Genomic DNA, 12,603 nt, shown 5'->3' with positions numbered 1-12,603 from the left:
CTTGAAGTGACTTAGTACAAGATGGGTAAGGCTGGCAAAAAGTCTTTATACATCATGTTCTGGAGGACAAGACTGTTTATTTGTGGTTCAGTTATGAACAGGTGCAGCTCTTTGGCTGATACCTAAACTAAAATTTGGCAATTTAAAGACATAGTACTTACAAATGTGATGAATGGAATTTATCTTTAGTAGTCAGTGCAACAGGAGAAAGTTGTTTAGCTATCTTGAGATTATTTAATGTCCAAAGGCATCTTAAACTGCAAGAAGACTGATTAAACAGACATTGGAAAGACTGAAGCAGAAGTTTTAGAGTAAATCAGATAGTTGTATTGAGAGCAAATCTTGAATCACTGTGGAAAGGCATAGTCACTAGCCGTAAGTCTCAAGATGGGAGATCAAGACATTTCATGGCCAGTTGGGCTAATAGAATTTATCTAGTATGAATACCTATTTCACCCCAACACTCTCTGTCAGCAGTGTAAAAATTGGCCTGTGAAAGCTGGTACACTGATAACAACACCACAGGAATGGCTGTGGATGTGGATGCTTGGAAGTGAGGAGCTTTATTTCTCTGACTGCTTGGCCTTTTTTTGCAAAGCATAGCTTTCCACTGGGAGCCCCAAGATGCAAACTTGACTTTGTCTGCAAGCAAGATACCTTAATTGGATATTGTATCAAACCTGTGTTATTTATACTTGGGATTTAAATTTTGGGTTTTATTCAGAACTATAACTTGTACTGGCACCCTGTATCATATAGCTCCAGCTGGGTTTCCCTTGTCACTGAAGCTAAATCTCTCTACAGAAGAACTCAGTTTTCTTCAGCATGCAAATCCTTCTGCCTTCTCTATTAATTAGCTACCTGGATACAATTCTGTTTAGGTAAACTACAACTACACAACACTGACTTTTTTACTCGTGCTCGCTTAAATGTATTTCTGTCCCTACTGTTTCAGTTTTATCTTTATCTCACCAGAAGTGTTTTTCTCTACCATAGACCCGATTGTTATCTGTCTGAACAGGAAGCATCTAGCTATTTCTCAGAATTTACTAAGCTCAGAATGTCCCACAAAAATTTAAATCCAGTTCTTCAAATGTGGGTTAGCTAAGAAACAATGACACTTCTGTAGCCATCTCCTCCTATCTCAGCCTGCTGTTGCTACACAGGTATTGCCACTTAGGCCTAATTCTGCAAATATTTTTCTTGTGGTGTGACTTTCCCTTTGTTTTGCAAACTCCCTCCTCTTTACTTTTGTGTTTTAAGAAGAGGGAGCACCAAAGACTATAGACAATGTGTGTGCAGGAAGTCTTTCATGATGGATATCTGTTTGTACATAGCTATCTTAGTCCTGGACCAACACTGAGCAACGTGAGAGGGACGGGGGAAAACAAGGATAACACTTGGCCTTTGAGTAGGAGAATGTAAAGGGCTGCAGTGTTGCAAGGGCTGAAGAGTGAGATGCTGAAAAACATCACCACACCCCCCAACCCAGCAATTCATCGAGCACTTTGTCAGTATTTGATGAAGGGTCACGTTTGTTGCAGCTTGTTAGCTTGCTTGGAGAGGTTTAGTTCTTGTATATTGTGGCTGGGAAGGTATTTGTGGCTTGCTTAAGTTCTAGGTATTACCATATGAGTCATGCAGTGCTGTTTGGGGTGATTGTATGCACAAAAAGTTACCATCTGTGCTTGTTTGATTAGCACAAGGGTATTGGGTTTTTTCAGCAGCATAGAAGGGAATTTGGATTTAAGTTATTGACATGCTCAACTTTGTAGTGTTGTGAATCCTGAAAACTGCTTAGCTGTGGTACAAGTTAAAATATTGGATGTTAAATATCTTCCCTTTTAAATTTGATCCAGAGGAGGTGGCTTATACTAGAGCAAAGAGAAATCTTTCTAGTTAGAAATCCACTGCTTCTTCACTACCCTGCTGAGGGTAGTGCATTTCCACTTCTGGCTGTGAAAGCACAATCTTCATAGGTGAACTGAGCTAATGGCTTCAGCTCTGCCTTGCTCAGTCTGCTGACTGACCCTGTAGCTGTGAAAGCTGAGTGGCAAAATAAGCATAAGCAGTGACAACTGAATTATGTTCCTCCTTCTGTTGGGAGCTCTGAGCACTTAAGAATCATCTTTCCTTCAGAGTGTCTTTCTGCCTCAACTTTTGAGCAGCAGTGGATGGCTGACCTGGTCATCCAAGAACGATCCCTAGAGAATCAAGAGTATTCCTCTTGTGGCAGCCAGAATACTAAAAACCAGCTGTAATGTCAAAGAAACTGCTGGTTCTCCTAGTGCTTAGGGTGCACTGGGAAGGACAGGTTTTGCTTGCAGTCAGTACCAGTTTGCAAAGCTCAGTCGCTGAGCTACATGAGAAAAGCATTTCCTGTGCATAGTAGTTTTCCTTCCATTCCAGTGTCTACTTCTCCCAAGGACATTAACCCCATATAAGAAGGCTGTCCATATTATTTGTATCAGATAGTTTAAAATATTTCTCTCTTCCTCCTTCCTCCAGTGCCTGATTTGCAGCAGAAAATGGAATGAGATGATGGAGGGCAGGAGGAGTGGTAGAAAATCCAGGTCTAGAGAAAACACATTTTAAGGAAAATGAGTGTGAAGAGGAGGAAAGCATAGTAAGAAACAGCACAGTAGGAAACAGTAAGAAATGGAGAGGGAGAAAAACAGATGTGACAGAAGCCATAAAGATTTAGTAAATTAAGTCAGTAACATAAGTGTGTAATCACATACACACATATTTCCTGGCTGCTGAATAGTAAGGTACCTGTAGAAATGTGTAGGTCCTCCTTGACTCCTTGTGATATCAGCAAAATTGTAAATTTTGCAATATGGATGAATTCAAGCTCTACATGTGAACAAGTATATTGGTTTCTAGATGTCTAGAGCTCTGCATACTCCATTTAAAAGCAAGCAGAGACAGTCTCTAGTACTTTACTAGGACAGTTTTTAGTCATCAGCTTCAAAACAGATACATGGTAATATGTACTATTTAATAAAATTTCATCAATATTTTTAATGGCTGATGTTTAACCAATTTTAGTGTCAATGCTGTTCAAAAGATATGTTTCAATTAAGTTTCAGTGTTCCTGAAAGGGTTGATCTTTGTGGTGTCCTTCACTAGTAAGCTACTTGTGATGGCAGCTTCCATGGATGTTTAAGGTTTTAAATTTAAAAAAAAATACAGACATTTTCAAAAATTGTCAATCTGAATTGGGTCAAGGTGTTTCTAACTTAGTGTTCTGTTTCCAGTGAATGAATGCCCAGAGTGAAGTAAAATACTGCAGCCATAAAGTGATAGCTCCCAAAATATATTGACATCTCCATGATTTGTGACTTCAAGTTTCTTGAGCCTAGGGCTATATCTGCCTGTGTTTTAAAAGGCAAAACAAAAAGCATCAGCACAGATTTTAATTACCTTATCCAGAAGGTATGCAGTGCATACACTTTTGCAGTCCTCAGTTGAAAGACACTTTAATCACAGATATTGCCTATAATCCTAATCATGGCTGAGTTAGTGGCTTTCATAATTATTAGATGCCTTTTCAAAAGTTCTAAGAAAAGTTTTTAAATGCTAAAGTATGTGCAAATCCTCTACTACCTATTTTGCTATAAATGCAGAAATGCCACAGAATTTATTTTCCAGTCAAGATAAAAGCAGAAGCTTAGGAGGAAAAATTACTGACAACCCCAAGTTAAAACAGTAGTAACCAGGGATAGAGGAGAAGAGGAAGAAGTAGTTGAGCAGACTCAGGAGGGAAATGCTATGCTCTTTTGCAAGATTTCATCTTTAACACCAGTCTTTGGCTAGTGAGTACTTGCTCAAGTAGCTGGGAAGGTGGAGGAGTGTTTACCTCCTATGAGGGCAGTGCACTGGGATGTGGGGGTGTGGTATTTGTCTGTGTCCCCACATGTGGGCGAAAGGGAAAAATGAGGCTTATTTCCTCTTCCCACTCTCATTTAGGTAATACACTGATATAAATGTTTTAATCATAAAATTGATGAAGTTTTAAGCTACTCCTTCTTTTGGTTTGTGTGTTTTGTTGTTGGTTTGGGTTTTTTAAGGGAAAATTTTTAAAATAAAATGTATCTGCTGAATCACTCTGCTGCAGGAAAAAGGTGAAAACAAAAAACCTCTTCAGACTGCAGTAGTTCTGTGCAAAATGATATACAGATTTTTCTGTAACAGGTATGTTTAAGTCATTGTTAAATGGCCCTTAAACTGACTTGCATCTCATACAAGCTAGTGTTGGTGTAGGAGAGTGCAGAACAAATTCTGACCAGATCCGGGTCTAACTGGATTATTCATTCCTTTTTCTTTGTCTGAGATTGATGATCCAAATAACCTAAAATGGTCAAAAGGTAGTCAGATCTAAGGTGTCATAAGTCTGTGAAGGATTGGTTTTGCTGTCATCACTCTACGTGTGTAATTAACTACAAGCTTAATTATATGGGTTTGGAGTATGTTAATGTGCAAGTTACACGTGGGCATTTAGGGCAGTTATTTTTTTGCACTCGTACCTTCAGTATTTATGCACAAGAGCCTTAGGTAGGATTCATGAGGTTTGCACAAGTAGGGAATGCTGATTCCTCATTATTCCAGAGGAAGAGGAGCATGGAGACCTGTTAACACAGCCTCTCCTGCAGGGATGGCAGAGCTGCACTGTGTTTCTGAGTCTGGTCTGTGCCAGCAGCAGCTCCCCCTGGCCTGGCTGGGCAGAGCCCAGTGTGTGCCTGGCGCCTTGTCCCAGTTGGAAAGCCTGGGGTGAAGCCAGGGAGGGCAGCACGCTGTTTGCCAGGGACTTGTGCAGGAGGGCCAGTACTGGCAAAAGGGAGAGTACAGGAGTACTGGAGGGAAAATAAAAGGAGTGTCAGACACTTACGCCAGGGCTGGTGGGAGGTACAAATTGTTTGAATTGGCATCACGCCCTAATGTTAGCCAAAAGGTGCAGAACCTTGTTAAATTGCTCAGTGGGAGTTCAGACCCAAGCATTGTGCAGTCTGGGGAGTGCAGGATAAGCCAGGCATGTACAATAGAGAACGATGGGAAAGCTGTTCACAGGAATGCTTTCTTTTATAAACTGTGTTTTTATCGGACAGCTTTTCAATTTCTCTTATCAAAGCTTGACTAAATGCTTCCCTCATGAGAGTGCTTGAGGGAGTGAGACTGGGATTTAATTCACTAGAGGTATCTTAGTCCCATTTTGGTTTGGGTAGCAGCTGCTGATCTGATAAAGGGACTCTGTGGAAAAAGTTACTTTTATTAAGTATGCTCTGTATGTATGATACATGCTTGAATTATTAATGGTGCTGCTTCCTACAACCTAACTGTGAGAAGAGAACTGCTCACAGGAGTTCTTGTAAAGTTTTGCAAAGAGGTGGTCTAGGAGGATGAAGTCTGACAGCATCAGACAAAGATTGATATCTCTGTAGCCAGACAGTGTCTGGAGAGTATTTGCCTCCTGGTCAGACATTAGAATACCTTTGTATTAAAAAACCCCAAGCAATCAAATACCAAAATCCAACCTCAAGGAAGTATTTATCCTTAGCACCCTCTTCTGGGCAAGTTGACAGGTAAGAGTTCTTAAAATATTTTCTATTGTTTTAAATTACATTGTCTCCCTAGTATTTCTAATCTTCTGAGAAGCTTACAGTTTCTGATTGAACAACAGGCATTTACTGTGCCTAAAATACATTTTAAAATTTTCTTTGTTGTGGTGGATGTATATTGTTTATATTTTTGTTTGAATAGTTTTCTTTATAATAGTTCACTTCATGCAAGATATTTTTCACATCTTCATCATGGTGCTACACACATGGCATTATTTTTAGATTTTGGCAGGATTTTTAGAATAACCAATGAATGTAGTGGAGACTGAAATAAGCACTGCTTTAGAACCTCAAGCACCTGCAAGACAGCTGACCGTCATTTAATGGAAACAATGTAGACCTAATTTCCTTTTACTTTCTTGCTGCCATGGTAGCTTTCTAGTAGTGTGTCATTCTCTGTATTTGGAATGCCAGTGGTGATGGAGCCACAGGAGAAAACAGCACAGAGCTGCTGGTTTCTCAGTCATAGCCGCAAAGGGTACTCTCCATAAGCAATCACTCAAGGTGCCTTTTGGCAATGAAGAGGAAGCTTTTCCCATGAAACCATGGAAACTTGAACATGTGGACTTACTTTGCCAAGAGTGCACCTTTCTGATCTGACAGTTTGGTTGCTATGTGGTCTCTTGTTGGGAGTGCCCTGTGGAGTGTGAGGTTGTGTCTAACAGGGATTTCTAATCTGCATCTGGCAAACAGGGCTTTATGTGATCTTCTGTTTGTGCTATGACTGAATTGTGCATCCCACATTCTGGCTAAGAGAAGTGTCCAAGAGAGAAGGTTTTTATTAAAAATAATATGTTTTCCCAGAAACTTCTTAGTGAAAGCCAACTCTTCTGCATTCCTAGTAATTTACTTTTTCCTCCTTTTTTCTCAGACTTGGTAATGCTGCAAAAAATTCAGTCTCCAGGACTCATTGGAGCTATACAGCAGCGACCTTTCCTTCATGGAAATCTCACATTCCTACAGTTGGCAGTTTCACACTTTACAATGAGAAAAAGGTGGATGGGTTGTAGAACATGCTAGTGTGGTGAGAAGAAGTTGAAGGTGTGAAATATGAGTTACCAGCAAGGCTGGTGGTAGAAAGCCAGATGTATACAAGAGAGATGAGTAGGAGAGTAGGAAAATCAAATGACAGGCTAAGTGTTTAGAAGCTAGGAAGAGCTTTACCTAGTTGTTTACCTACAGTGCCTTGTCAGAGAAATGTTACATTCAGGCTTCAACTTAACTTCCAAGTTGAAAACTGAGCATGGGTTCTCATAATGAATCTTCGATCAGTTGGTGTGTCACTGATCCTTGCCTTTCTGCAGGACAAAAAATACCTTCTTCAATAGCTGTCCTTGATGTTCTGAATAAAGAACATTTTGCTTGTAGTAGTCTGATTCTTAACCCTTTCACTTTGTGCTCTTTCCCCAGAGGATGTGCTGAGTAAAGATGCTGGGGAGTGTGCAATATGCCTGGAAGAGCTGCAGCAAGGAGATACTATAGCACGGCTGCCTTGCCTCTGCATATATCATAAAGGGCAAGTATTCCTTAGGATGGATGTAAAATTCACAAGGTTGCATTTATGGGTAACTCTTCTTGAGGGGTGCTTAAAGACGTGCTTAAAGTTAGTTGCTTTTTTGCATTTAAAAATAACAAAGAAACAGCAGTAGCAGCTTTAAAGGCATTTTTTAAATTACATCTTTTGCATCTATACCAAATGCATTTGAAGTTCATGTTCCCTGCTACAAACTCCTCATTCTTGGAGAATCACCTGGATGAGGAAGGGATGTGTATCATGGCTGAGGAGTTCGGTCATGTGGGCTTAAGTTTCGTCAAATGCTAATAGAGTTGGGCGGGGGGGGGGGAGGGAATTGGTTTTTTAACCTCTTTCATATTGTTTTTTTCATAAGTGTCTGTACTTTACAGAAAGTAAAATGTCAGTGAATGATAGAAGCAAGATGATGTTAGTAGCTAATTAACCTGTGTATGAAGTCTGTAATTTGTAAAATGTTTCCCTGGAAAATTTTAACACTTAAGAAATTTAGGTTTTCAACACTGTTTAATACCCAAGTATTACTGGGGTTTGGGGTTATTAATTTTTCCAGTGATGTGTGTATATGCATATACTTCTTTGTATAATATAAAATTCTACTAGTCATTGAAATGGAGAAACCAATTTATATTCATATCCTACTGCTAAATATTACTTGTATTCATGTCAATTGTTCTCATTTTTGTCATGTATCCAACAGCTGCATAGATGAATGGTTTGAAGTAAATAGATCTTGCCCTGAGCATCCATCAGATTAAGACAAGATTCATATTTTTAGGTAATGTTTATTTATGTTCCGACAATAAATATCTTGACTACCTGAAGTAACTGTACTATTTTTTTTTTAATTGTGAATTTACTACTGTGTCTCAGAACGACGATATTAATCGGTAAGAATTGATGTATATTGCAATATAGGCAGAAGGTTTCTACATCCTTGCATGTCATGGTCTTTCCAGTTTTAGTACTGGAAAGGGGCAAGTCAGTGTCAAGAAACCTTTAGCATTAACTTTCTAAAAGGATTTTTCCATAGAAATGAAACAAAATTAAAATAATACAACTGTGTCATTTTGGATTGTTCTGTGAGTACTGACATGTATTTCTGACAGAAGTCTTTTGGAATCATATGAAAAGGTTGAAACTAGGTATTTTCAAAACTACCTTAATGTTAATGCATTCCAGAATGTTTAAAGCATATAAATAAATAAAAAATGTTGACATGTTTCTATCCCATCTCACAGAAGTTTGCATTTTCCAGCTTATGTTTTGTGTTAATGGTTGCAGATCTGCAATCTGTGTTAAAACCTGAAAGTTTTATTCTTTAGTTGACTGACTCAGAAACTTTAGGTTACATTAAATAATTGCCCCTAAGCATTGCAAAGCACACCAGCAATCATAATTCTTAGAGAAATCGAGATATCTGAAATCCTATCTGGTAGCTGAGAGTTTGGTTTTGTTGTTCTGAAGGAAATTAAAAAAAAAAATCTGAAGTATTCATGACTAGCATTTATTTGTGCATTTCTTTCATGTTGCTTCATGTGTCTATGTTGTAGGGCTAGCAAAGAAAACCTCAAGGAAGATATTCTGCTACTGAGATAATTGTTTTGATCTCAGGGAAGTGTTAGCCAAAATCAATAACCAAACACATTTCCTGTATTGCCCCCAGTCTCTGGTTGTGGCAGAAGGTTGCATGCTGTTCATGAACACCTGTGTCTATGTACATGCTCATGGCTGTCCAGCCTCATGTTAAATTCTATTTGCTTTTTCCATAGCAGGGATGGTGATAACTAGGGACTTAGGAAAAAAGGGGAGGAAAACTCAGTTGTTGTGCTCATGCTGTTTGAATGGTTTCTGTACGGAAATAATGGTATTTTCTCCTTTGCTTTTCCAACAGCTGCTTCCACTGATCAGAAAACATAGGAGATGTGAGGTTTTCTTGCTGAACACAGCGTGCCTGGCTTGAGACTTAGTTCTTTGTGACTGAAAAAGGCAAAGATGGACAGTGACACGGAGAAAGCATTGCAGACACCGTTACTTGACAGTAGTGCTCAGTATACCAAACACTCATGCAAAGGACACACAGGGATTTTGAAAATGCTGCACATCCTGTAACAATCGACTCCCCAGAGACATTACTGACACTGTTTTGTATCGAAGGCCAAAGTTCCAAATTTCAGCCTAACTTCTGGTTCTGTGAAGAAGCGAGTTATTGGACATGTTTCCTACTGCCTCCAGTGGAAGTGGAGACGTTCGATACGTGCTCTCTGAGACCCTCACAGGGGAACGGCCCCAGATCGGAGTGGGAACGTTTTCACCTTCTCGTTGGCTGAAGAACAGTACATGGCAAACTAAATAAAATCTAACAGTGTGACCTTAATTTACTGAATTCACACCCTGTTTTACGTTCTTCACTTTTTTCAAGAACAGAAAACATAACCCACTCTGTGTAGGAATACTGTATTTCAAAGTTTTGTAACTAAACCTTTGTCACAATGCAGTCCAAAGAGTAAAACCAAGACAGGTAACTAATTTGTATTGATCAAGCTATAGAGATTGTTGAAATCTGCACATTGTATTGCTATTTAAGTAACTAAAACGTCTCTTTTATTGCTCATGAGTCAAAATGACAGAAAGAAATGCAGCAAAGCAAAATCTTACAGCTATGCAACTTTTTTTAAAATAGGAAAAAGAAATGAATTACCAATTTTAAGTGCTGCCAGTTAAGGTAATTTGTTTAACGGGTATTTTTTTAAAGATGTTTCAGGTAATTATTTTATTGTACTACTCTCATCTCCAGGCTGCCTCCTGAGGTGTAAATGAATAACTGCAAGTGTGGGCATGGGGAGAGGTTTTTATAGGCATGGGCGAGATTACATCGAGGTGGGATTTGTGTTTATTTTTCGAACATGCACAAGTTCATGTTTCCTTGTTTGAATGTGTTTTTTGGTCGCAGGATCTTTAGTACATTGCATCTAAACCCTTGGTGTCTTCGTGTGGAGACCACCATTTGACAGTGTGGGTTTTTGTTTAGTTTAGGTTTTTTCTATCTTTCCTTTTTTTTTTTTTAATTCATCTGCATTTGTTTAATTTATTATTATTTTACTGTATTATATTGGTATACCAGAGCTCCACAAAACACAGGTTGTCTCTGGGTGGATACACCAAGTAAAACTGTGGATATGTATTAGTTCCCACAAGGTATCACAGTTAAAATTGATTTTTTTTTTTTTAAAGACAATGAACTGGAACAGATATCAGGGTTTAGAAGCATACTTTTTATATCGAGAATTAATTGTAGTAGTTTCTGAATTTCACAGCACAGGGAAGAGTTTATGAATATTTATTAGCAACAGTATTCTTAGTGAGTTTCAAAGCTAAAATAAGTTGCACAACACTTCAGACTTTTTTTCTTGTACATAAATAATTCTGGTTGGGTTCTGGTTTTTTTTGTTTTGTTTGTTTGTTTTGTTTAAATACACATTTCTCTCTGTTGCTGCTGTGATTTATATCAAAAAGAGCAAAGAACAGGAGCAACTACCGCTATCTGGAGAAGAAATGCAGTTCATGTTCTTAAACTCTCCCATCTTGCTTGAGTAGCAGTTCTTCCCTGGATAACATTTTCTCCTGAATGTTGCTCTGTAAAATGCCTTTGTTACGCTGCAAATCTAAAGGAGTCCAAACTAGATAATTGTCATAATTGCCAGTGCAGTTTCTATACTTTTGGGCTTGCATCACTGGTTTCAGCTGAACCTATAAGCTATGGGGCCCTGTTGAGTTCTCTTTTTCAGTGGGAGCAGAATCATTTTGTCACACATTCGATTCTGTAGTCACATCAAATGTACAGTCATTCCCTGTACAGAGTCCTTTTTTGACGAGAATATTTGTGTTGCCTTGTATTATCTTGGGGGAGGGAGGGAGGGGATGTGGAACTACAGCACCTGTGATACTCAAATAGTGGTGTTGCCTGCAGGCCCATTTTCCCAATGTTTTAAACTCCTGATATCTTCTGAAAGTTTTCCATTTGCATTGATTTAATATTTACTGTTGGCTTCATGCCTGCAGAAACTCACCTGTAGCCATGTAAAGGGGGTAGGTCGGTGTTTTGATGTCCTGTGCTCTGAGGTCATAGATAGTCTTTGGCTTGAGGGTTAAGTACGTAAATACAAGAAACATAAATCTGTGTACAACTTGAGCTCAGTTTTGGTAGTTCATACTTCTAGTTCACTTACTGTTTCCTCAAAACCCTTCAGCTTCTGTATTCAGATGGAAGTAGCTGATTTAAAGGCCCAGCAGTTGGAACTGTTGTTCCATGTTTAGGAACAGTGTTGGAAAAGCAGGTCACTAGCTATTGCACTGGTGAAGCTTTTGCAGGCAAGAGTCCATGGCTGCTTCCATCAGTAGAGTACAGTAGAGTACAGAAGCTTCCATCAGCTTCAGCACAGTAGAGCAGCAGTTCCTTGGATTATTTGAGGAACTGATACAAGGTCAGCTTTAGTTTGATGTTCTTGGTATCCATAAATCTCTTCTGAAAGACAATGGGAGGTTTTCTTGTATCAAAACCTGTAAGATAGACCAAGCCTGGAATGACCCTGGAAGCATGAGAGTGATGCTTGGGTTTGAAAACACCAGTGGAAACTCACCTAGGTAAGCTTTCTGTCACCATCAGCTGGTGATGACCATGCTGTAGGCACAGCTCTAGTCACAGACAACACCTTCATTTTGAAAATGTCCTCACAGGGGTGTCAACTCATTGTGCTTCAGAAGGGAAAAATAAACACCAAACAAGTCCTGTGTCTCAAACAAGGAACACCACACTTGTCCACAAGAAGCAATAACTTCAATTTCGGTGCGATATGCTTCTTTGCCTGTAAATATCTTGAGATTGCCAATTCTGTGCTGTTTCAGAGTATTTTCTGTCATCTGGCCTATATCTTCCCTAAGTATGTAAGGGTGTGAAATAATTCCCATACTCAGGTCTGCCATAAACATGCTGCTTGCCAGCAGGGGAAGAGTAGATTTGACACTGTCTTGAAATGTGCGATTTTTCTGACCTTGTAACATACCCATGTCTCTTCAGTAGCAGCTCGTGTTTTGAAGTTCATAGTGGAGGTGGCTGTGAGTTGGTTTGTATTTAACCATACCCCGTACAATAACAAGGGAGTCAAGACTGCTGTCAGCACAGGGCACCCTTTGTCCTGGCTCTTACAAGTCAGTATATCTATAATGCTTTCCTTTGGAAGGAGGTAGCTCATTTTCTTGCAGTGTGTACATTCAGCAATGAGTTGAGCAGGATGTAAAAGCAAAAATATGAAGCACACCACAAATTATTGGTATTTTAATTTTGGGAGGGATAAAGCCAAAAACAGATGGTCTTATTTGTAGTCAAATTAGCTGTCATAATCAAGGGGAAGTGTACTGGGGTATTTTGGAAGGGAAAACATGTAGGGTATGTAC

The 12,603-nt window shown here is 39.2% G+C and overlaps 1 protein-coding gene across 1 annotated transcript in view; it reads left to right on the top strand.

Annotated features, from left to right (window-relative positions):
• The window catches only part of ZNRF2 (zinc and ring finger 2), a 53,465-nt gene extending 43,284 nt beyond the window's left edge, over window positions 1-10,181 (top strand). Inside the window, exons 3-5 of the mRNA XM_054274231.1 lie at window positions 7,029-7,134; window positions 7,850-7,927; window positions 9,044-10,181. Coding sequence (XP_054130206.1) covers window positions 7,029-7,134; window positions 7,850-7,907 — 164 coding nt within the window. The 3' untranslated portion in view covers window positions 7,908-7,927; window positions 9,044-10,181. The remainder of the gene's footprint in view (window positions 1-7,028; window positions 7,135-7,849; window positions 7,928-9,043) is intronic.
• Window positions 10,182-12,603: the final 2,422 nt, after the last annotated feature.

Source organism: Melozone crissalis, unplaced genomic scaffold (assembly GCF_028551555.1).
Source record: "Melozone crissalis strain CALT ecotype California unplaced genomic scaffold, PUWL_Pcris_2 ptg000016l_1, whole genome shotgun sequence".
Lineage (NCBI taxonomy): Eukaryota > Metazoa > Chordata > Aves > Passeriformes > Passerellidae > Melozone > Melozone crissalis.
This window is presented reverse-complemented; position numbering and strand designations above follow the sequence as displayed.